This window comes from Zalophus californianus, chromosome 8 (assembly GCF_009762305.2).
Source record: "Zalophus californianus isolate mZalCal1 chromosome 8, mZalCal1.pri.v2, whole genome shotgun sequence".
NCBI lineage: Eukaryota > Metazoa > Chordata > Mammalia > Carnivora > Otariidae > Zalophus > Zalophus californianus.
The window spans coordinates 36,557,106-36,581,513 of NC_045602.1; the positions used below are offsets into that span (position 1 = coordinate 36,557,106).

General features: G+C 40.6%; 1 protein-coding gene across 6 annotated transcripts in view; it reads left to right on the forward strand.

The window, feature by feature from the left end:
- ACOXL (acyl-CoA oxidase like) overlaps positions 1 to 24,408 on the forward strand; it is a 357,812-nt gene that overhangs the window by 208,696 nt on the left and 124,708 nt on the right. For all 6 annotated transcript variants that reach the window (XM_027621418.2, XM_027621416.2, XM_027621417.2 and 3 more), the window contains one exon: positions 7,583 to 7,672. In XM_027621418.2, the coding sequence (XP_027477219.1) occupies positions 7,583 to 7,672 (90 nt within the window). The remainder of the gene's footprint in view (positions 1 to 7,582; positions 7,673 to 24,408) is intronic.

The window sequence follows — 24,408 nt, forward strand, 5'->3', positions numbered from 1 at the left end:
TGTGGGTCTATGGTGGTAAACCTAAGTTTTATTTGTCTGAATATGTCTTTATTTTATTCTCAGTCTTAAAAGATGAAGTACCGTTAAGTATAGAATTCATGATTGACAGCTATTTTTCTCAGTACTTTGAAATTATTATTATTCTGGATTCCGTTGTTGCTGAGGAATCAACTGTCTGTCTAATTGTAATTTTTCATGGTAATCTATTGGGGGGGGAGTCTCTGCTTCTTTTAAGATATTTTATTTTTTGGTAATCTATGGTTTTACTATAATGTGCCTAAGTATTAATTTGTTTTTATGTTTTTCCTATTTGGGGTTATTTGAGTTTGCCCAATATGTGGGTTTGTATCACTTGATCATTTTGGAAAATTTTAGGCCGTTGTTATTTTGTATACTGTTTCTCCATGTTCTTGATTTTATCTACTTGTAGGTATTTTAGGGTAATATGAGTATGTGCTACCTTTGCAGGTCTGATTCTGTTGTTGTCTATCTCTTCTGATTGCTCTTTATTTTTCCTTGTGATTTGTGGGTTTTTTTAAATTGAGCCCATGAAGGGCGCCTGGGTGGCTCAATCGTTAAGCGTCTGCCTTCGGCTCAGGTCATGATCCCGGGATCCTGGGATCGAGCCCCGCATCGGGCTCCCTGCTCCGCGGGAAGCCTGCTTCTCCCTCTCCCACTCCCCCTGCTTGTGTTCCCTCTCTCGCTATGTCTCTCTCTGTCAAATAAATAAATAAAATATTTAAAAAAATAAATCGAGCCCATGATATTTGGAACTTTTATCTTGGTAGTTCTTCCACGCCAGCAAGGATCTGCATTTACCTCTGCCAGCTGCCTGAAGATCCCAGCTTTAAGCAATCCACTTTATACTGGCTCCTCTGTTTGGGGCTCTGAGAGCCTCATAGGAAATATGGATTCTGGCCCCAGAGCCACCTAAATGCAGGCATAGTTGAAAACTCTAAGGAAAGGTGTTTCCCCCCTCCACCCACAGCCAGAGCTGAGACTAGCCAACTTCCTCGTTATGTTCTTGGGTGAGGGGTGGTGTTTTCTTACTTGACCCCTGGTAGGCGTTGTTTTCTAGGATACCATGTTTGTTAGGCATCTTTATATAACCTCTTCTCTGGCTTCAACACCAGCTACCCTTTTGGAGTCCATGCTCTCTCATTGTGTTCAGCCTGTGGGTACTTCTCTTTATTAGCTTAACTACATATTCAAAATGATTTTTAAAAAAATATTTTATGAACATATTTTTTTGATTTCTACTGGAGAGGTTTTTTTTTTAGAAGAAGATTTTATTTATTTATTTATTTGAGAGAGAGAGAGAGAAAGAGAGAGCAGGGGAAGGGGCAGAGGGAGAGGGACAAGCAGACTCTGTGCTAAGCACGGAGCCCCACATGGGGCTCAATCTCAAGACCCTGAGATCATGACCTGAGCCAAAACTAAGAGTCAGACTTTTAACCGATTTAGCCGCCCAGGTTCCCCTTACTGGAGAGTTTTTAAAAAGAATCTCTAGTCTGCCATATTGCCAGAGACAAATCTGGGTTCCCCTGGCTCCATGCTACCTAAACAGTTTTAGTCCAGTTGCTGTTGATTCCCTGTGGCTCAGTCCAAAGGACTCCTCAGTCCTCACCTGCCTGAGCACTCAGCAGCATTTTTCACAGCAGATCTCTCCCTCCTGGACACACTCTCTCTCAGCTTTCAGGACACCATACTCTCCTGCTTCTTTGTCTTCTTAGTCTCCTCTGCCTGTATGCCTCTATGTGCCTCTGAATGTTGGCATTTTCCAGAATGTGAGCCTAAGTCTTCTCTTCTCTGTGTATTCACACTCTTGATGATTCTATCTTTTCCTGAGGTTTTAAATACCACCTGTATGGTGAGGGCTTTCTAATTTACATCTTCATCCCAGACATCTTTTCACATGTCCAGAATCTCATGTCTAACTTTCATTTTGACCAGTCTTCTTGGATAGCTCACAGACTCTCTCACACCTGACATTGACAGATATGAATGTTTGATCTTTCCCTCAAACATCCTCCTGCTCCAGGATTCTCCAACTCAGTAGCCACCACACCACACATACCGTTCATGTGGCCCAGGCTTCCTCCTTCTCATGCACATACTCAACCCTCTGAGCCCTTCTCCCTCCACCTCCATGCTGCCATGCCTCCACCACCAAGTTGTCCAAATTCTCTCTTGCCTGCTCTGGGCTGTGCTCACTCAACACTATAGTCATCTTTTAAAATCACATCTTACTCCAAAGCTCAAAATTATTTTATGAGTTTGCACCTAAACTAACCTAAAATGAATCCCCAAATGGCTCCTGAGTCACTGGAACCCTGTCTACCTCTTCCACCTTATCTTTGGGCCACTCTCCCCCAACTTACCACTTCCATCCAGCAGAGCCTTCTTCCCACTCCACGAACATTCTGTGCTCCTTCATGGCCTCAGGGTGTTTGCACATGCTGTTCTCTCACCAGGAGCAAGCTTTCTCCCATTGCTGGCTTGGCTGACTTCTCTTCTTTAAGGTTCCAAGTTAAACAAGCCCTCTGAAAACATTCGTTGGCATCTAGGTTAGAAGAGGTCTTTCTTTTATTTTTTTCCCATGGAACCCAGATCTTCTCCTTTCTGGCACTTACCACAGATTTTTTAATTACCTATTTTATTTGTTTACCTGACCAACACCTATCTCTCTCCTGAGGACAGGACTGTGTCTATGGTTGCTGTGCATAGCATAGCGCCTGTGGCATGAGACTCTCATTATACATTTGGTGACAGGACCCACAAATGAATTTCCTCCCACCCACTCTCCCCAGTTCATAAGCCCTGACAATGCAGGGTCACCTCAAAACAAACAGGGCAAGGCAGGACAACTTGTCATCACTTCCATAGGAACATCCATCATCTGCTGGGCCTTGAACTCTGGCTGTCAGAAGATTCCACTCAGACCATGGCTGTCTCAGGAAAGGGTGCAGTGAATCTCACACATGTCAGGCTCTGCCCCATTTGGGGTGGTGGAGATACATAGGTATAAATTAACACGATTCTAAGACACAGTCCCTCCTGTTTGGTGGGTCAGTGTCTGTATTTCCCATTGACCCTCCCCTGACAAATTTAAGATAAGATTGATTTTGTCTGTTTCTTCTTCTTCAAATTAACAAAATTTACCCTCAATTTGCTTAAAAGGAGGGAAGAAAGCCTGTTTCTAATTTGTTCTGATCCATTTATTAAATGTAATCATATAGTAAAAAAAAATTCAGAGATGTTAAAAACAGCAGGAAAATATTAAACTTTCAGTGTACAAAGCTTGAATCATAAAATATGTTTCATGGGGCTCTTACTGAAATGGGACACAACCTTAATGACATTCACAATTACTTGCTAAGAGACTCGATGTAACCCAGAAGGCAGAGATAGAGTAACACATCTACCCAGTGTGCTCTTTCTTCACGGAGACCAGACTCTGGGCTGCATCACCCCCTGAGGATTTGGTTGGCTTTGGGAGCGCGGAGTTTAGAGTTCCCTCTGTCTATTCTACATTTCTTTTTTTAATTTAGAGTGAAATAAGCTAATGGAAAATATTATTCACTTTTGGGGGGATGAAACCTGCTTCTTCCCTCACGTCCCTCTTTTTTCTCATCTGCTCCCCTACCCCAACCAAAAATGTATAAGCAAATGTCCATCCTTAGGAGTCCAATGTGGAAAAAAGAAAACTTATGGGACTACCATTTCATTTCCCAAGGTGCTGTTGAGCACTTTGTAATAATGGCTTAGAGAAGGATTTTCCTAGACCCCAGAGGAGTTACTCATGTTAGAGAAGCAGTTCACATTGATTTATCTCCGTGTATGTGTGCACCCGCACACCCGTGCCCTGTATTAGTCTGCTCAGACTGCCATAACAAAGTACCTCCGACTGAGGGCCTTAAAAACCAGAAATTTATTTTCTCACAGTTCTGGAGGCCAAAAGTCCAACATCAGGGTGTTGGCAGGGTCGGTTTCTTCTGAGGCTTCTCTGTTTGGTTTGTGGATGATCGTCTTCTCCTCCCTGTGTCTTTACGTGGTCTTCCTTCTTTGTGTGTCTGCGCACCAGTGTCCTCTGCTTAGAAAGACACCTGGAAATGCTATAAAAAAATAAACTGAGGTAAAGAGATGGAGAGAGAGGGTGGCAGGTGGGGCAGCTATTTTAGACATAAGGACCAAGGATGGCCTCCCTGCAGTGGGAACTTCGGACCAGAGACAGAAATGAGGGGGGGCATTGCTCCAGACAAGGGGAAGAGCATTGCAAAACCCCAGGCGAGTGGGCAAGGAGCAGAGTAAGGAAACCTCAGTGACCCTCAACTTTCTCATCCCCAAACAGGGGTGCTGAGATGTTGTGAAGGGTGGAAATGAAATATCGGATGTAACACATAACATAGAATTGGTCCTCAGTAATGACCATGACTGTCTCTTTTCTCGGCACATCCTGTAGTGCTGGTTTATAAAGCCTTGGGAAGGTAACAAATGCTGGGTTGTGACCTGATATGGAAAGTGTCTCGGGCTGCAGAGCTCAGGACTGCCCCTCAGCTTGCCACCCACGGGTGCTGTGGGTGCCTATGAAGTTAACGTATTTCCTCTTTCCCCAAATCCAGCACTCTTACTTTCCTGTCTTGCTCACCTGGTTCTGGCTTTCCTCACACCTGACTCACTCCTCAGTCTTCTCTAACAGCAACATGTTCAGACATGTCCCTCCTCCCTCCAGAACACTCCATGGCTCCCTTTCCCCAGATCTGCCCTTCTGGTTTCCCAGTCCCTCCCCACTTTCCTCCTCCAAACACTTACCTCTGTCCTCCCAATCTCAGCTCCTATTCCAAGCCTTTTTCTTGGCATCTTTCTTTCCCAGGCACCCTTTTATCTCCCACATCATGAGATTACAGATGACTTTATTTTTTTTCTGTTGGTTTTTCTCGGTGTTCTCATTTTTTAAAAATAATGCTTTGCTTATGTATTGCTTTTAGTAATTAATTAAAAAATCCAAGTTCATTTTTAATTAGAAAATCTCTCTCTCTCTCTCTCTCTCTCTCTCTCTCTCACACACACACACACACACACACACACACAGTGTTTATAATCATTTGTCCACCAAAGAATTCAGGGATCTGAATTTATAATTTAAGTCCCTCAAGAAGATGGCTGCAGGTCTGCGTTCAGTAACTCTCTATGTTGTGTGTCTTTCTCTAAACTTGTGAGCACATTCACACAGAACACAGATACCTAGGACTTGTTGAACCTTGTTAGTTTCTCAACGGGTCACCCCAGATATTTCAAAGATTTAGATTTTTATGAAGATGGGCCTCTCTGGCCTATTCTAAGGAAATTAGATCATAACTATGCCCTTGGTAGTTTCAGGAGATTGGAAGCAACGGGCTGGCCACAGCCGTGCCTTGCACGTGGTTGGCTTTGGGTTTTCTCTTGGCTGTTTCGTTTTCAGCTGTCTGCAAGCTCTGCAAGGGCTGTGAGCCTTGTACCTCAGCTGGGTCTGGGCCCTGAAGAGTCTGGAATCATCGGGAAAGCAATTATGTGGTTTTACTCGATTTTCAAACATGAAGGAGGGTTCAAAGTTGAGTTTCGCCGTCTAGAAGAGAAATAAATTACATTGCATTGGAAGAGCTAACATAAGATAGAGAATCTGTATGTTCACAGAACTTTCTTGCCCATTTTTTGAGAGACTGTTGTTATTCATTTGCTGATTTTGCAGTGTTTTGAGTAGATTATCTCCCAGGTCATTTTAAAGCCCTGGCGGCCTGGTTTCCCCCCGGGGCAGAGTGTGAACAAATTCAGAAGCCTCAGAGAACAACAAAGAACCTGACACTCCTACCCCAACTGGGGGAGACCAGAGCAAAATGCTGAAAGAAAAAGTATTTTGTTTCTTCAAAATCCTTATTTTGAGCAGCTATGCCCCTTGAGTATGAATGCTTCTTCCCAACACTGAGGTGGTATCTGGAGTGTTAATCTTTTCCACACCAGAACTTGATGATTCAAGAACATTCCAACATAGCTCTCAAGCCTCCCTTTCCTCATCTGTAAGATGGGGTGATGCCTACCTCACATGGCAGTTGTAAGAATGAAGAGGATTACGTGGATTAACAAGTGAGGTTTGGGTAAAGCACCCAGTCCAGAATCTGGCTTGTGGGTACTCGATCAGTGGTAGCACAATGATGATGAAAATGAGTCAGCTATGGCCTTGCGGTGGGGAAACGCTCTAGGGCCTGGTCACATTCAGTCAGAACCTAATTTCACGTGGTCTGCCTGTGGGGCGGGTTTAACCCTGTGGTTATGGGGCAGGGTTGGGGGAGGTTGGAAATGTTACTGATTTATTTTTCCATACATACAACCTATTTACATTTACAAAAGTAATGAAGCATTCCTGAAGATGAGAACACTGGGCAGTTTGGCTGCCCAGACTGCCGCCATGCTGATCTGGGTGGCGGGGAGGGAAGGTAGGGGCATCAGAGGAAGGCTCTTGGGCCAGGAAGCACTGATGCTCAGGTCCCCGGAAGTGCTGGCTTCTCTGACTCAAGTGGCCATTTTCAGAAATAAAGGCAGTCCCCTAAGGCATTAAGGTACCTTGAAATTGGAGTGTCTGGCTGCGCATGGGAGCACCCTTCTGTGAGGCTCTGTGTGGCTTGAAAATCTGAGCGGGGTGGGGAGCGGGGGGGGCGGTTAAATCTTGTCATTCCCTCTTCAGAGCTGCGGTGCTAACTGCAAATACTCCTGGGGGAATGAGCATGACAGTCACCTCTGATATAACTTACTTAGGCAGGAGTGATTTGTGGAAGCAGATTCTGAGAGTGGGAAAGATTCTGGGAATTTAATGGGGAGAGCAACCAACTGGAAGAAATACAGCGCTGGGGCCTTCAGAAGGGGAAGGGCCCGAGGCCAAACAAAAGCAAACTTTGCTGCTCCACATTTTGCCTGGGGCTGATCGACTTTCTCTTGAGCAGCTGCTTCTCCCAGTTTGTGTGCAGAAATACTGTCAACACTTTGAAAATGAGCAGCAGGCTACTGCCATTTAAATAAGGATTTCAGGAAGTGAAAAAAAAAGAAACAAAAAAACTAGCTGGAAACTGGAGTGTGGATTTATGATACAAAGTATATAATGATATTAACATGCAGAGTGGCAATTTAGGATTTTATGTTGTGTCCCAAGAACCAGGTATATTTGCTAATTTTGAAAGAGCTGGGGTGGGGGAGGCATCATTCTCCTGCATATTTTAGGGCATAATCACTAATTTCTTGACATTTGTTAGAATTCATAAGATTTGGGAGAAAAAAAATCAGCACAATTTGTTGAAATATTTTGGGAAAAGTGTGACATGACTGTTTTAAATGTTTTTACTAATAATGAAGGCAAAACCACAATAATATTTATGGATCAAAAGCAAGTGTGATGGTTCAAAATTCTTAGAATGGTTATTCTGGGCAGGAAAACTATAGTTATTTTATTCTTTTCCATTTTCTGTAGTTTTGTTTAATTTCAAAGAAAATATCAGTCCTCTATAATGGTAGAATTGCAAATTTGAAATATTTTTTTTTCTTTTTTCTGCAATAGGGTTACATGATGGAAAACCGAATCTCAGGCCTAAAATGTGACACAGATGTGTTTGTGACTTTTGAAGGTGACAATGTTGTTATGCTGCAGGTAAAATTCAGGAAATGTTTATTCTTCTTAAATGGCATACTTTTCAAGATCAAGAGTTATCCAGAAATCTGAAGTGTTTCATATATTTTATCTTCATCTGATGTCTTCATTTCATTGACAGGTGTTTTCCTGTTAAGCACTTGATTTTTGCAGTAGTGGAACAGGGGATTAAATTCTTTCTCTCCTAGCCGATCTTTGACATTGACCTATATCTTTTTTGGTTGAAGAAAACGTCTTCTTATATCTATTTAATCAGATTCTTCTATTGGGAAGGCCATTCCAAAAGAATACTTGAGGACCCAGAAGATGAACAGGCAAAAGACATGAAAAGGCAGGTTATAATAGGAGGGCAATTGATCAACCTCCCTGGTGATCAGAGACATGCACGTGAGGGCATACTACACTACTGTTTTCTCCATCAAATTGGCTCAAGTTTAAGAGCATATTGAAGTCCCAGTGTTGGTGAGAACAAAAGAGGCAGTCTTCCATGTTGCTATTAGGCTGTGTGATTCCACTTCTGGGACTATCTAAGGTAATAATCCTAAATATGGAAAAACTTTAGGGCACAAACGTTTTCATTAGTACATTATTTATGATAGCAATAATGTTGGAATCTAAATTTTCAACAATAGGAAAATGATTATGTAAATCATGTTCTGGCCACTCAGTGGGGAATTGTATAGCTTTTTAAATTGTACTTACAAAGAGTTCATTACAGAAATTAAAAACTTATGATATGGTAAGTAAAAATGAAATAAAATTGTATATACAATGGGGTCACAATTTGGTGTTTTTACAGAAGAAAAACAGGGACTTGTGGTTCTGCTAAGATGGAACGACCCTATTCCTCCCAGGTCCTCCCTGTTAATAACTGAACACTCTGGACGTAACACAACAAACGAGCATAGGAAGACTCTGAAAGGGAGAAAAAGAAGTCAGGCTGTCTAGGGACCTTGGAACTGGAGGAAGGAAAAGGCAGTAAGTTGTCTGGGTTTCCTTATTGCCTTCCATAAATCCTGGAAAAGGGCATATATGTATGCCCTGATTCTCTAATAGGTACAGACAAACTCCAAGAAAAGCCTGTTCTCCCTAGCCAAAACACAGGGAAAATGGTGGCCTAATAACATAAAAACCTTTCTAGCAATACTCTCTCTCCATCAATCAAACAAAATGGAAAAACTGAACACACGCACACACATACACACACACACACACACACACACACACACCCAGTTTCAGCAGGACCTGGCAGGAACTGATCTTTCACCTGACTTCTGATCCATGGAAGTAGTCAGAAGCAGGTAGCAGGTGGTAACATTCCCATTACTCAACCTGGTGCTATTGGTGGGGCCAAGCGGGGAACTGATATTCTATCCCCTGCCTAGTGGCAGCAAGTGGAGCTTAGATTTTTACATCAGGGTAATGTCAGCAGGGCCCATTGGTAAGCTAAGCCTATACCTGTCCTCAGCAGCAACAAGACCCTTTGAAGTGATATAAGGTACAACAAATCACCAGTATGCTTAAATCTTTTCACCCCAGTGTCAGCAGGATCCAGTGAAGAGTTGAACCCCTACCTCCACAATTGGAATGGGGGTCATCAACTAGACTAATCCAGGAGGTATGGTAAAAAAACAAGAAGACTCAAATAACCAATATTAGGAATGAAAATGGGTATATCACTAGTTATCTTGTAGGAACGATGAAGGAACACTGGAAAATAACTTTACATTAATAAATTTGATGACTTAGTCAAATTGACCAATTCCTCAAAACCACAAATACTCAAATCTAACCAACTTGAATAGTCAACCTGAATAGTCCTATCATCTCACAGAAATTGAATTTTTAATAATAATAAAATGCTTCCCCCAAAGAAATCTCCAGGCAAAGGTTTCATTGGAGAATTCTGTCAGACACTTAAGGAAGAACTTTATGCAATCTCTTCCAGAAAATAGGAGAGAAGGGAACACTTCCCAACTCATTTTTTTATTTTAATTTTAATTTTTTTTAGAGAGAGAGAGTGCATGAGTGGGTGGAGGGACAGAGGGAGAGAGAGAATCTTAAGCAGGCTCCATGCCCAGCATGGAGCCCGATGTGGGACTTGATCTCATGATCCTGAGATCATGACTTGAGCTGAAATCAAGAGTTGAATGTTTAACCAACTGAGCCACCCAGATGCCCCTAATTCATTTTATGTAGTTTGTATTGCTCTGATACCAAAAGTAGACACTACAAAAAAGGGAAAACTACATATCAATAACTCTCGTAAATTTAGACATAAGAATCTTCAACAACATACTAACAAATGGAATCTGACAGTGTATAAAATGAATTATACACCATAGCCAAATGGTATTTATTCCTGATATGCAAAACTGCTTCAGCATTCAAAAATCAGTTGATATAGTCCATCATATCATCAGACTACAGGAGAAAAAAAATCATATAATCATATTGGTTTACACAGTTAAAGCTTTTGACAAAATGTTGATGTAAAATCTTCAACTTGGTAAAAAGTACCTACAAAAAATATAACTAACATCATGCTTACTGGTAAAATGCGGAATGCTTTCCTCCTAAAAGCAGGATCAAGTCAAGGATGTCCACTGGCACTACTGTTATTCAACATAGAGCTGGAAGTTATATCAGTGCAATAAGGCAAGAAAAAGAAATAAAAGACATAGATATTATAAGGGAAGAAATAAAAATTTTCTTTGTTTGCACATTATGTGGTTATCTACATAGAAAAATCCATGGAGTCTACCCCAAAACTCCTAGAACTGAGTTCAATAAGACTGCAGGATATAAGATCAACACACAAAAATTGATCTCATTTCTGTATACTAATAACAAATGTGAAAACCGAAATTAAATACACAATATCAATTACAATTGTTCCAAAGAAAATGACATACTTAAGTGTAAATCCAATAGACATGCATAGGATCTATTTGCTGAAAATTACAAAATGCTTGAAAGAAATCAAAAAAATCCTAGATAAATGGAGAGACATACTATATTCATCAATTGGATGACTCTGTGTAGGAAAATGTCAATTCTGCCCAAACTGTTCTATAGATTTAATAAAATTTCCATCAAAATCACAACAAAGTTTTCTGTAGACACAGACAAGCTTCTTCTAAGACATCATCAAAATGGTGAAATAGGAGTTTTCTGCCATCTTATGCCCAAAGAATGCCAATTCTGATAATCACCCAAGGATGACAGTGCCTTTATGTAGGTCCAGGAGTCCCGTGAAGTTCCAGCACACTGTTGGAGCAAAAAATAATGAGATTGGTTGCATTGAAGAGGGTAAAAGGAACAGTTTCACTTTACCCATGTCAGCCCTCCCTCAAGACAGCACAGCTCAGTGACAAGAGAGATCTTTTGGCATGTGATTTCTCCCACAGGAGAAAGTGAGAGCATGTGAGTGAGCACCCAGCTTCCCCAGCTGTGTGGGACACTGCCCAAGAGGCCCATTTCTTTCTCCTCTCACTCAGATTTCTGAGGTGTGTTGCATGACATGAAGTGTACAGAGCAGCTGGGAGAATAGCAGCCAGGGCTCTCAGAAGACAGTGATTGGACATGGATCCTGCTACCTGCTTTGCAGACTCCTTCAGGAAACCCACTTATGAGCGCCTGGGGACACCTCACCTACACATCCTCCATGTTGGTCCACAGGCACCCACAATACTCTCTATGCCTCAGTCACACACGTCACTACTCCATGAGCGGTTATCAGTATACACTCCCAAGGGCAGCGAGAGCTAGCCTTCGCAGACAGCTCATGAGCACATAAAGAAAGCCAACCCGCCTCTGTGGGATTGGAAGAAAGCGTACAAACTTGAGCATTCAGTACCACCCTAGGGGAAGTAAACAAGAAGCTGCAAGCACTGATCCTGGTTTTGCAGGATCAAAAGAAGTTATACAATCTTAAGAACTATTCCCTAAGAGGGAATAAGAATTGTGGAACATGTGTATCCACTGAAGGTCTGAGAAAGCCTCAGAATTCATACAGGGCTGATGGAAGGCATTTCTCTCCCGAAGCCAGTCAGTAAAGACTAGAGGAGGTGACTGCTTCTTCAAATGTGAAGACAGCAATGCCAGACTTCACAGAACATGAGAAATGAAGGGGACATGACACCACCAAAGGGAAATAATGATTTTCTAGTAACTGATCCCAAAGAAATGGAGATCTGCAATTTTCCCAATAAACAATTCAAAATAGTTGTTTTAAGGAAGCTCAGGGAGCTACAAGGAACACAGAAAGATAACCCAATAAAAGCAGGAAAGCAATACATGAAAAGAATGAGAACTTTCACAAAGAAATAGAAATCATTAAAAAGAATCAAATAAGGGTGCCTGGGTGACTCAGTCAGTTGGGCGTTTGCCTTTGGCTCCAGTCATGATCCCAGGGTCCTGGGATCAAGCCCCACATCGGACTCCCTGCTCAGTGGGGAGCCTGCTTCTCCCTCTCCCCACTGTTCGTGCTCTCTCTCGCTATTTCTCTCTCTCTCAAATAAATAAAATCTTAAAAAAAGAATCAAATAGGAATTATGAAGTTGAGGAGTACATTGAGTGAAATGAAAGATGCAATAGAGAACATCAATAGCAGACCTGATCGAGCAGAAAATGAATTTGTGAAGGTCATTTGGAATTATCCAGTCAGAGGACAACAAAGAAAAAAAAAAAAGAAGGAAAAAGAGTGAAGAAAGCCTTCATGAACTATGGAACACCATTAAGAAAAGCAATCTATGCATATTGGAATCTCAGAAGGAGAAGAGAGGGAGAAAGGGTTGGAAAGTTTATTAAAGAAATAATGGTTGAGAATGTCCTGACTCTGGGGAGAGATTTGGATATCCAAATTCATGAAGCTCGTAAGTCCTCCAAGGCTTTCTTTTCAACTCAAAAAGATCTTCTTCAATGTACATTATAACAAAACAGTCTAAAATAAAAGACAAAGAATTTTAAAAACAGCAAGAGAAAAAAATTCCTCAAGTACAGGAGAACCTCCATAAGGCTATCAGTGGATTTCTGAGCAGAAACTGTACAGGCCAGGAGAGAATGAGATGATACATTCAAATGCTGAAGGAATTTCTAAAAACTGCTAAACAAAAATATTTAACCTGGAAAAGTTGTTCTCCAAAAATGGAGAGTTATAGACTTTCTCAAGCAACAAAAGCTGAGGGAGTTCATCACCACTAGACCTGCTTTACAAGAAGTGATGAAAGGAGTTCTTCAAGCTGAAATGAAAGGACACCAATTAGTAACATGAAAACATAAAACACAATAGTAAAAGTCAGCGTATAGCCAGATTCAGAATATTCTAATACTGGAATATGGTGATATGTTTAACATTCAACCCTAGTATAAAGGTTAAAGGACAAATTTTTAAAAATTACTATAACTATAATAATTTGTTAAGGGATATACGATGTAAAAAGGTATAAATTATGACATCAAAAACAAAATAGGGAGGAGTAAAAAGGTAGGATTTTTCTATGTGATGGAAGTTGTTATAAGCTCAAAATAGACTTATGTCTATACAATATTCTATGTAAGCCTCAGGATAATTACAAAGCAAAAAACGATAGTAGACACAAAAGGTAAGGAGAAGAGAATCAAAGTGTATCTCTATAGAAAATCATCAAATCACAAAGGAAGATGGCAAGAGAGGAAAAAAAGGAACAAGGGAACCACAAAACAGCCAGAAAACAGTACAATGGTGTGAATAAGTCCTTACATGTAAGTAAATAATTATTTAAATGTAAATGGATTAAATTCTCCAGTCAAAAGGTAAAAAGTGGCTGAATGAAATAAATAAAAAACAATACCCAACTATATGCTGTATGTAAGAGACTGACTTCAACTTTAAGGACACATACAGGCTCACAATGAAGGGATGGAAAAGATACTCCGTGCAAATGGAAACCAAAAGGGAGCAGGGATGCTACACTTCCATCAGACAAAATAGAATTTAAGTCAGAAAATCTAACAAGAGACAAAGAAGGTCATTATATAATGATAAATGGGTCAATTCATTAAAAGGTTATAACAATTGTAAATATAATGTACCCAACATTGGAGTACCTAAGTATATTAAGCAAATACTAATAGATCTGAAGGGAGAAATAGACAGTGCAATAACTGTAGGCGACTTTAATATCTCACTTTCAATAACGGATAGATCATCCAGACAGAAAAGCAATAGGGAAACTTTAGACTTGACCTATACTTTGGACCAGACGGACGTAACAAACATACAGAACGTTCCATCCAATAATAGCAGAATGCGCATTCTTTTCATATGCACATGGAACATTCTCCAGGATAGATTGTGTTAAGTCACACAAAAAAATCTTTGCACAGTTCAGAAGATCGAAATCCTACCATTTATCTTTTCCAACCACAATTGTATGTAGCTAGAAACCAATAACATACCCAATAGTGAAAGGTTGAAAGCTTTTCCTCTAAGATCAGGAACAAGACAGGGTGCCCACTGTCACTACTCTTACTCTACATAGTGCTAGAAGTCCTTGCCAGAGAAATTTGGCATCTAGATTGGATAGGAAGAAATAACATTGTTTCTGTTTGCAGATGATATGATCTTGTATATAGAAATTCTAGGGCGCCTGGGTGGCTCAGTTGGTTAAGGGACTGCCTTCGGCTCAGGTCATGATCCTGGAGTTCCAGGATCGAGTCCGCATCGGGCTCCCTGCTCAGCAGGGAGTCTGCTTCTCCCTCTGACCCTCCCTCCTCTCATGTGCTCTCTCTCTCTCAAATAAATAAATAAAATATTTAAAAAAGAAAAAAGAAATTCTAAAGAATCCCACCAAAAGTTGCTAGAACCAATAAAGAAATTTAGTAAAGTTACAAGATACAAAGTCAACATACAAAATCCAGTTGCATTTCTGTATACTAACAACAAAATATCTGAAAAGGAAATAAAGCAATCTCATTTATAACAGCACCAAAGACAATAAAATACCTAGAAATAAATATAACCAAGGAGGTGAAAGATCTGAACACTGATAACTGTATGATTTTGATGAAAGAAATTGAAGAAAGCACAACAAATAAAAAAAATCTATGTTCATAGATTGGAAGAATTAATATTGTTAAAATGTTCATACTACCCAAAGCCATCTATAGATTCAATGTAATTCCTATCAAAATTCCAATGGCATTTATCACAGAGAGAAAAAAGAGTCCTAAAATTTGTATGGAACCACAAAGGACCCTGAAAAACCAAAGAAATACTGAGGAAGAACAAAGCTGGAGGCATCACACTTTCTGGTTTCAGACTATATTACAAAGTTATAATAATCCAAACAGTGTGGTACTGGTGGTACTGGCATAAAGAAGGACATATGGACCAATGGAACAGAATCAAGAGCCCAGAAATAAATCCATGCATGTGCAGTCAAGTAATATTTGGCAAAGGAGTTAAGAATACTCAGTGGGGAAAGGATAATCTCTTCTATCCGTGGTGCTGGAAAAACTGGATGTTGACATGCAAAATAATGAAATTGGACCCCTATCTTATGCCACTCACAGAAATTACCTTGAAATGGATTAAATACTTAAACATAAGACCTGAAACTGTAAAACTTCCAGAAGAAAACAGGGAAAAAGTTCCTAGACATTGGTCTTGGCAACAATTTTTTTTTGGATATGATACCCAAACACAAGCAACAAAACTGAAAGTAAAGAAGTAGAACTACATTAAACTAAAAGGCTTCTTCTCAAAAAGAAACAATAAACAAAATGAAAAGGCAATGTATGGAACGGGAGGGAATATTTGCAAACCATTTATCTGATAATGGGTTAATATACAAAATATATAAGGAAATTATACAACTCAGTGGCAAAAGAGAAAGCCCAATTTAAAAATGAACAAAAGACCTGAATAGATAGTTTTCTAAAGAAGGCCTGAAAACGGTCAACAGGTATATGAAAAGGTGCTTAATGTTACTAATCACCAGGGAAATGCAGATGAAAACCACAATGAGATATCACCTCACACCTGTTAGGATGGCTTTTATAAAAACAAAACCAAACCAAAAGATAAAAAGTATTAGCAAGGATACAGAGAAAAGGGAACCCTTGTGCACTGTTGGTGGGATTGTAAATTGGTACAGCCAATATAGAAAATAGCATGAGGGGGTCTTCAAAAAATGAACCCCGACCTAAGTTTCATACCTCATAGAAGTTCTAACTCAAAATTAACTACTTAAACATAGAACATAAAATTATAAAAACTTTTACAAAAAACTTTAAGAGAAAGTCTTTGAGAGCTCAGACCAGAAAAAATTCTTAGATTTGACTTCAAAAGCACAATTCATAAAAGGAAAAATTGAAAACTAGACTTTATCAAAATTAAAACCTTCTTCTTTGTGAAAGACTCTGGAGGGAGATGAAAAGGCAAGCTAAAGACTGGGAGAAAATAATTGCAAACCACGTATCTGACAAAATCCTTGGGTTCAGAAGATATAAAGAATCCTCAAAACTCAACAGTAAAAAACAATCCAATTATGAAATAGGCAAAAGACAGGCCGAACAGACATTTTACTGAAGAGGATATGCCAATGGCAAATGTGAACATGAAAAGATATGCAACATCCTTAGCCGTTTGGGAACTGCAAATTTAAACCACATTGAAATACCACTGTAAACCTACCAAAATGCTAAAATTAAAAAAATAGTAATAATATTTTTTATTATGCCAAAGAAAGCAGAGAAACTGGATCACTCATACATTACTAGTGGCTATATAAAATGTTACAGCCACTCTAGAAAAAAGTATGCAGTTTCTTTAACAAACTGAATGCGTGCTTACCACAAAACCCAGCAATTATACTCTTGGACATTTACTCTCAGAGAAATGAAAACGTTTGTTTACACAAAAACCTGCACGTGGATGTTCAGAGTCAGTGTATTTGTCACAACCCCAAACTGGAAACAACCCAAATGTCCTTCCCTGGGTGACTGGATGGCCTGACTGATATGTCCATACCATGTTCAGTAGTAAAACAAAAACACCTGTTGAGACTCTCAACAACTTGGATGCTGAGTGAGGGAAACCAATCTTAAAAGGTCCCATACTGTATGATCGCATTTATATAACATTCTAGAAATGACAAAATCATGGCACTGGAGATGAGGTCAGCGTCACCAGGAGTGAGGGTGGGAAAAGAGAGAACTGGCTGTGATTATACAAAGGTAGCATGAGGGATTCTTCGGATGGAACTGTTCTATGTCTTGCTTGTGGTGGTGGTCACATAGATGTACACATGTGATAAAACTGCATGGAACTACACACATGTGCACACACACACACACAAACACACACACACACCTGCATGTAAAACTAGCAAAAACTGCGTGAGCTCTGTGGATTGTACCAGCATCATTTTTTCTGGTTGTGATATTGAACTAAACAGTGCAGTGTTTGGGAAGATGTTATGGTAGAGGGTACATGGGGTCTCTCTGAATCATTTCTTACATCTGGATTCTTACAATTACATAAAAATAAAAAGTAAAAAAAACAACAACCCAGAAACCTTTGCTTGAATAAGTTTAAAAAGAAATATTTTAAAAAAGAAATATATCAAAATATTGGAGATAGTTATCTTTATGTTGTAAAGGCTCTGGATGTTTGAAAAGATTTCATATTGAAATGAATTTTTATAATGAAAAAAATTTTATCATGAAAAATTGGCTAACTTAAAGAGTAATGCAGACATTTTTGGAATGCTATTCAGTTACAAGTTTAGTCCACTGAAAACTAAATTGTTAGATGGTACTTAATGGAAGCTCTCCCCTGCCCCCTTATTATCTTAGCTTTTAGAGATATCTATAGTTAAGTAAATAATTTAGGGGGAATTATTTAAGAATAGCCGTTTAATTTGGGCTAGATCAACAGTTGCCTACTCTTTTGTCTCCCTCCTACCTAAATGTTGCTTTAAAAAAACCTCTCCTTAAGAATATTCAGTAATCAGAGGGGCACCTGGTGGCACAGTTGGTTAAGCATCTGACTCTTGGTTTCAGCTCAGGTCATGATCTCGGGGTCCCGAGACTGAGCCCCACGTTGGGCTCCACACTTGGTGTGGAGTCTGCTTGAGATTCTCTCTCCTTCTTCCTCTGCCCCTCCTGCTCCTGCCCTCTCTCTCTAATAAATAAATCTTTTATTTAAAAAAAGAATATTCAGTAATCAGACATTGCACTAATTCACATTCTCTATCTCAGCTGGTGATCCAAGAGTGTGAGATTTTTCAACACCTTTCTCTTCTGGGAGTATGTTTTAAACCTTAGCATGTGGTTTGGCATCATCTGAGTCTGAAATTATGATTCAGTGCTTTAATTGCAAGCTCTAGCTTGTGGGAACCATGGAGAGATTGTTTGATTTACTTAGGGGATGGTCACAGTTTCTAACTATGAATGAAAATGGAAGCATAGGGAGAGATAGGGACTACTTGCTGTTTGCATATAAATGGGAGCATGGGCAATGAGAGGGAGGGACTGTGGACCATGGTGGGGCAGTAAGGCAGGGATGCTGGGCAAGTGGGAGGCTGAGCTGCCTGCTCAGGAGGATGTGTACCAGCACAAAGAGGCAGAGCATCCTTGCAGTAAGAACCCATGGAAGGACTTCAAGGCCCAGGCTGAGGAAGGAAGCCAGGAATGGCTAAGTCTGCTAGAAAGGAGATAACCAACGACCTTAAAACCAGATGGTAATGACCTTCTTTGGCCAATTTTCCAGAAAGACATCTTTCAGACATGTACCAGAAAAATACTGCCTCAAGCCATGATTGAAGTTTATTCTCAGGTGGAAACACTTATTTTGTAAGTAGTCAGGAGTCCCCAGATGACCCTCAGGTTTGACAGTTCTCTAGAAGGACTCACAAGACCCAGCATGTAGTCATACTCATGGTTAGGATTTATTGTAGAAAAAGGATAAAACGCAAAATCAGCAAAGGTAAAAGGCACATGGGGCAAAGTCTGAAGGAAACCAGACATGAGTTTCTAAGACTCCTCTCCCACTGGAGTTACAAAGGACATACTTAACTCTTCCAGCAATAATTGACAGTTTACATGAAATATTGTTTAGCAGGGAAGTTCACTGGACACTCTATGTAAGTTTTCATTGGGGGCTGGTCATGTAGATACCCTCTACTTAGTGTACCTCAAAATTCCAGACTTTCAGAAGGAAAACAGGTGGTCAGCATAAACCATATCATTTGCACAAACAGTTTAGGCACAGTGAGCCATACTTATCAGTCAGCAAATGGTGGGAACTCTCCCCAAATCCACGTTCCCAGATGCCAGCCAAGGGCCATCTTTGCAAGCAGGCTTTTCCAAGAATAGCAACCTCTGGCCTGCTGTTGCTAACTCTTTTCTGCAGTGGTGCCATAAGATTAGGCAGATGCCCTTCCTGATTTCATTGCTTGGAAGAGGGAAGATTAAAGGTGTGGTGGGTGGGGAAGTGATCCAAAAGCATCCAGAATTAGGAAGAAAGAAGAAGATATTTAGACACTACAGCATAAATTGGAGGACTGGAAACCAAAGGAAGGACTTCTGGTTCAGGAGGGTGATGACATGAACACCCACATTACTGCTCCTCCCTCTTCAAATCCCACTGAAATACCTGGAAGAAAGAATACAAGGGAACAGATCTGCAGGGGCACCTGCAGTGGGAGAGGGGCCATCAGAGGACCAAGGAACTTGACCTCTTTCTGGAGAATGGAAAGCAGATGGGTCAACCCAAGTGGAGAGGGCTGAAGGTGAGAGTTGTTACTTTGGGGTATCTCTGAAAAGACGCTGAGTCACAGTGGGATTGAGAGCAGGAGAGGGATTGGGGCAGAGAGCCAGGCATTTCTGTAAAGCCCTGCCTAGCAGCAGGATGGCTGGGCTCCCACATCAGAACCCTTGCCTGCACTAGTAGCATCTGCCACAACCCTGGAAACTGCTCTGGAAAAGGACACTTGATAGCCTGCCGAGGGAGGGCTTGGTCTTCTTGGGCAAGAGACCAAGACCTCTAAGCACATTAGCTTTGTGCTGGGGAGGGGGTCAGCCAGCCTGCTTGCCACCAGCTGACACATCCTACAGGTAACCTATCAGTTGACACATCCTATTTTGTACCCAGAGCTTTCAGGCTACCTGGCATCACACAATGAGGGGAAGGATGGCTCTGGCTGCCTGCACTGGTCAACCTGGCCTTCCACTTGAGCATTGAAATCTGCCCATACTGGGGAGGCTACCTTTCTCTGGGCTGGATTTTGCTTTGATTCTATTTCTTGAGGTAGAGATAGAAAATGTAGGCGTCTAGGGGACAGCAGAAACTGGTCAGTGAGTTTCATAGTATTCCAGTGTTATCTACAGTGCTTTCAACCCACTGCCCCAAGGTGAGACTCTAGGGATCTTGAAAGTGGTGGGGCTGCTGTCCCATGATTGAGGAGATGGGGAAAGAGTAGGCATGCACTATAGAGTTTCTGCAGGCTTTATATATTTCCCTTCAAGCAAGATGAAAGGTCCTCTGACCCTTTCATTATTTTCCTGGGGCAGAGGTTGTGGGCCCTTGGTGAAATTTAATTACATCCTCCACCAAATCCAATTATGACCCACACCCATGAAATCCCATTATAACTTTCTTTGCTTCGTTAGAGATACAGCAGGACAGGTGCCTTCCTAATTTACTCTGGCACATTTCCTAAAGGTTACAGTCAGAGGCTTTGCATATATTGTTCATTATTCTGCAAGCAAAGCAAATATGCAAAAATGCAAATGACCTGTGGTCTAACTTGCTTAAAGACCATGTAAGTATCTGGTTTCCTAGAAGAAAGCCGATTCCTTAGAGATTTTAGGCCCCCAGGGGTATTTTCCCAAGGATATTCAGATATTTTTATTTTGTTTTTCTTATTATTTCCAACTTTTACTTAGAAAAATTTCAAGTAGATATTTCAAGAGAAAAACGGGAAGACTAGTACAATAACACTTGGATTATATTCTCCACTTGGGTAGATCCTCCACTTCCAAGTACTATACTATACTATACAATACTTTGCTATATTTAAATGTCCACCCTTTCTTTCTTTCTTTCTTTCTTTCTTTCTTTCTTTCTTTCTTTCTTTCTTTCTTTCTTTCTTTCTTTCTTTCTTTCTTTCTTTCTTTCTTTCTTTCTTTCTTTCTTTCTTTCTTCCTTTCTTTCTTTTTCTTTCTTTCTTTCTTTCTTTCTTTCTTTCTTTCTTTCTTTCTTTCTTTCTTTCTTTCTTTCTTTCTTTCTTTCTTTCTTTCTTTCTTTCTTTTTCTTCTTTTTTAGAGAGAGAGAGAGAGCACACATGCCAGGGGGACAGTGGGGGTGGGGGGCAGGAGGCAGAGTGGGGGAGAGAGAGAGAGAGAGAATCTTAAGCGGGCTCCAAGCCCAGCATGGAGCCCAACACAGGGATTGATCTCAGGATGCTGAGATCACATCCTGAGTAGAAATCAAGAGTCAGCTGCTTAACTGACTGAGCCACCCAGGCGTCCCTAAATGTCCTCTTTCTTAGTGTGTGTGTGTGTGTGTGTGTGTGTGTGTGTGTGTGTGTGTGCGTGCACGTGCGCACACACGTGCATGTGTAACCATGTGAAAGTAAATTGCAGACATCTGTAAAAACTTCAGCATTCATTTTCTAAAATAAAGACAGTTTCTTACTGAGCACAATACCGTCATCATACCTAAGCAAATGAACAATAATTCCATAATATTTTCTAAGGAGGATGATCAGACATTTAAGGAAAATCAACAACATGAAAATGAAGGAGCAAGATGAACAAACAACTGCTGGCACTTAAAGAAACAAAACAGAGAAATGAAAACTAATTAGTATCCTTCGAGATTGTGACAACATTCGCATCTATAAAACAAGAACAGCCTGCTATGAAAATGAGCATTAAACCATAGTAACCTATAGTGCAGAGAAACATAGTAAATTAAAATCAAACGTTTGCAAAATTTTAAAATTTTGCTGAAGGATAAATTTGAGAAAACTTTTTCAGAATGAAGATCAGGAAAACCAAGTGAAGGGAAATAAAGAGGAAATAAAAGATATGGATGAGCAATCGAGGAAATCAATGACATTCCTGAAAAAGAAAACAGAAAATACAGATAGGCAGACAAAATTAGAGAAAGAAAAGAAGAAAATTTCCCAGATCTGAAGAGAGGCACAGGTTTTGAAATTGGCAGGACCCACTGGAAAGGGTCACAGCCTAAAAACAGCCTGGAGAATTTTATATCGCTGGGTAAGGACCAAAAGAGGGTCCCCAAACCTTAGACTGAAAAAATAAATCAGATTACTTGCCAAGAAAAGAGATAAGATTGACTCAGCCCTTTAAGCAGGAGTGCCGAAGGCTAGAACAACACTTCTCAAGTTTGACACACCCACACATCCCTGGAGATCCTGTTCATATTCAGATTCTGGGTGGCTCTGGGGTTCTGCATTTCCAGCAAGCGCCTAGGTGATACTGAGGCTTCTGGTCTGTACACCACATTTTGAGTGGCAAGCGTCTAGAATAAAATGGAACAATGCCTTTAGAATTCAGAAGAAAGTTATCCTGAATGTAAAATTTCATAGCTAGCCAAATTATTGATGAAATATGAGGCAAAATAAAGACCTACAGATATTGAATTGCTCGATAAATTTACCTGCCATGCACTTTCTGAAAAACATTACTTGTAGATGAACTGCAGAAAAGCATAAAGAGAATTAAGAATTAGAAAGACATGTATGCTTTCTGGAGCTAATCCAGGAGGGGAGGAGTATGAATAAAGAAATACCTGGATAATGGTGTGGCGAGCCTGGAACACAATTAGTCCCAGTTAGAACAGGAAGTCGGAGGGATTAAAAGAATGGCTTCAGAAGGAAATGGTTTGGGTTCAACAAATAGAATGATTAAAAAGCAGGAAGATCTTAGTGATGTGATGGAAAAGGCATATGTTTCTTCTTGAAACAAGGGGGGGGGATGTCCATTAAGACTTTAGGAAAAACAAAACCACTCAAGAAAAGCATGCTCCAGATATGAAGCAAACCAAAACACAACAGGAGAATCTGTTTCAACTTGACGCTTGGAAGCCTCTCCTTCTAGCAGAACAAAACCCACTTAAAAATGGTTATTTATGGAGTGAGGTCTTAGAAGAAAGGCATTGGGCAAGAGACTTTTACTTTTTATTTAAGACCATTTAGTATGGCTTGAATTTTAAAAATCAGGTATATTTAAAAACAATTTTCTTAAAAATCCCTCCTTTAAATATGAAAGTGAAGAAAGAGAAGGAAGAGTAACAAAGAAAGGAAGTCCTCTCTGAAAGAGAGAACAAAGACCAGTGTATCTCTCTCTCTCACACACATGCACGCGCGCGCGCACGTGCGCACACAAACACACCCCTCACCCTCCAGCCTTAGCGTTCTCCACACTCCTACCACTGAAGAGAATTCCACATTCTTCTCCCAGACGAGCAGAACCTCAAGGGCTAGAATGGGGCCTTGGGACCAGTACGATGTTAGGTGAGGACAGGACCTCAGGCTGCTAAACCTGGACTCCCCCTGCTCCTGGAAGGACCCGCACAGTAAACCAGAAAGAACATTCTGGGGCCCCAGACTTCTGGCTATAGTTGAGCAGCAGATGAAGATGTTGATATGGCAGAAGGAGAAAAGTACAGATATCCCTAAAATCAAAGGTGAAGTTTGGGTCAAACCCAATCTCAGGGCCATGGAACATCAGTTCTAAAGTGCCTGAGATCTGGATGGCAAGAGGAACAGCTGGTACAGAGGTGATGGGGCTGTGGATGATACGTCTGTTTACCTGAAGGATCAGCTGCCTTCCTAATCTGAGGGCTTTTAGAGAGAGAGAGAACAAAGGGATAAGCTGAGGGCTTGCTTTACCCAGCAGAATCAGGGGCAAATGGTTCAAGGAATCTTCCCTAAGACCTACAGATGGGGAGTTGCACCCAGAATCACCTCCAATGATGGCAGCAAGAACTAAGGGGAGGTGTGCGAAATGAGACCAGAGAGGCGTGCAGAGGCTGGCCTAGTGAAGGCTGTGAAGGCCATGGGTAGAGCAGCCAAGAGTGGGCTTGGGACCCAGTCTCACCCTCAAGGAAGGTTGTGGTGTCCAGGCCAGGGTGGTGGCATTGAAATGGAGTGAGGAGGACAGCTTGTAGTTCTGCTTAGGGAATAGAACTGACATGAAGCATTTACAAAATGTGATCATTTGGGGAAACTTGGAGGGACTTTCGGGTGATGCACTCTTAGAAAAGCTAAGCAAAGTAATTCGAACAGGCATTCTATTTTTCTATTTCTAAATCCAATGACCAATACACGAAGCTGGCACCAGATGTTTTTCAAAACCAGATGTTTTAGCATCTAAATATTGAAAGCTCTCCGCAAGGACCCCATGTGTGAGATTTTGGAGAGAGGGAGCTTTCTGAAGCTGGCCCACTTGTTTATCTTTATTTCTCTGCTCCCCAAAGTGACTTCATTCTCTCTACAGCGAGATTGGTTTTGGCATTGTTTTTCAAGTTGGGATCTATGAGTTCTTTACGAGAATGTGTTAATTATTTGTTTTAATTTTGATGATAATCTAAACAGAAATAGTCTAAGTGAGTTATGTAGATTGTCTGAATAACAACCATAAAACCAGAGACTGCCGTGGGATTCCAGCCTTTGTCTTTAAATTTACAAGCCCTTTGGCACCAAATAATATCACCT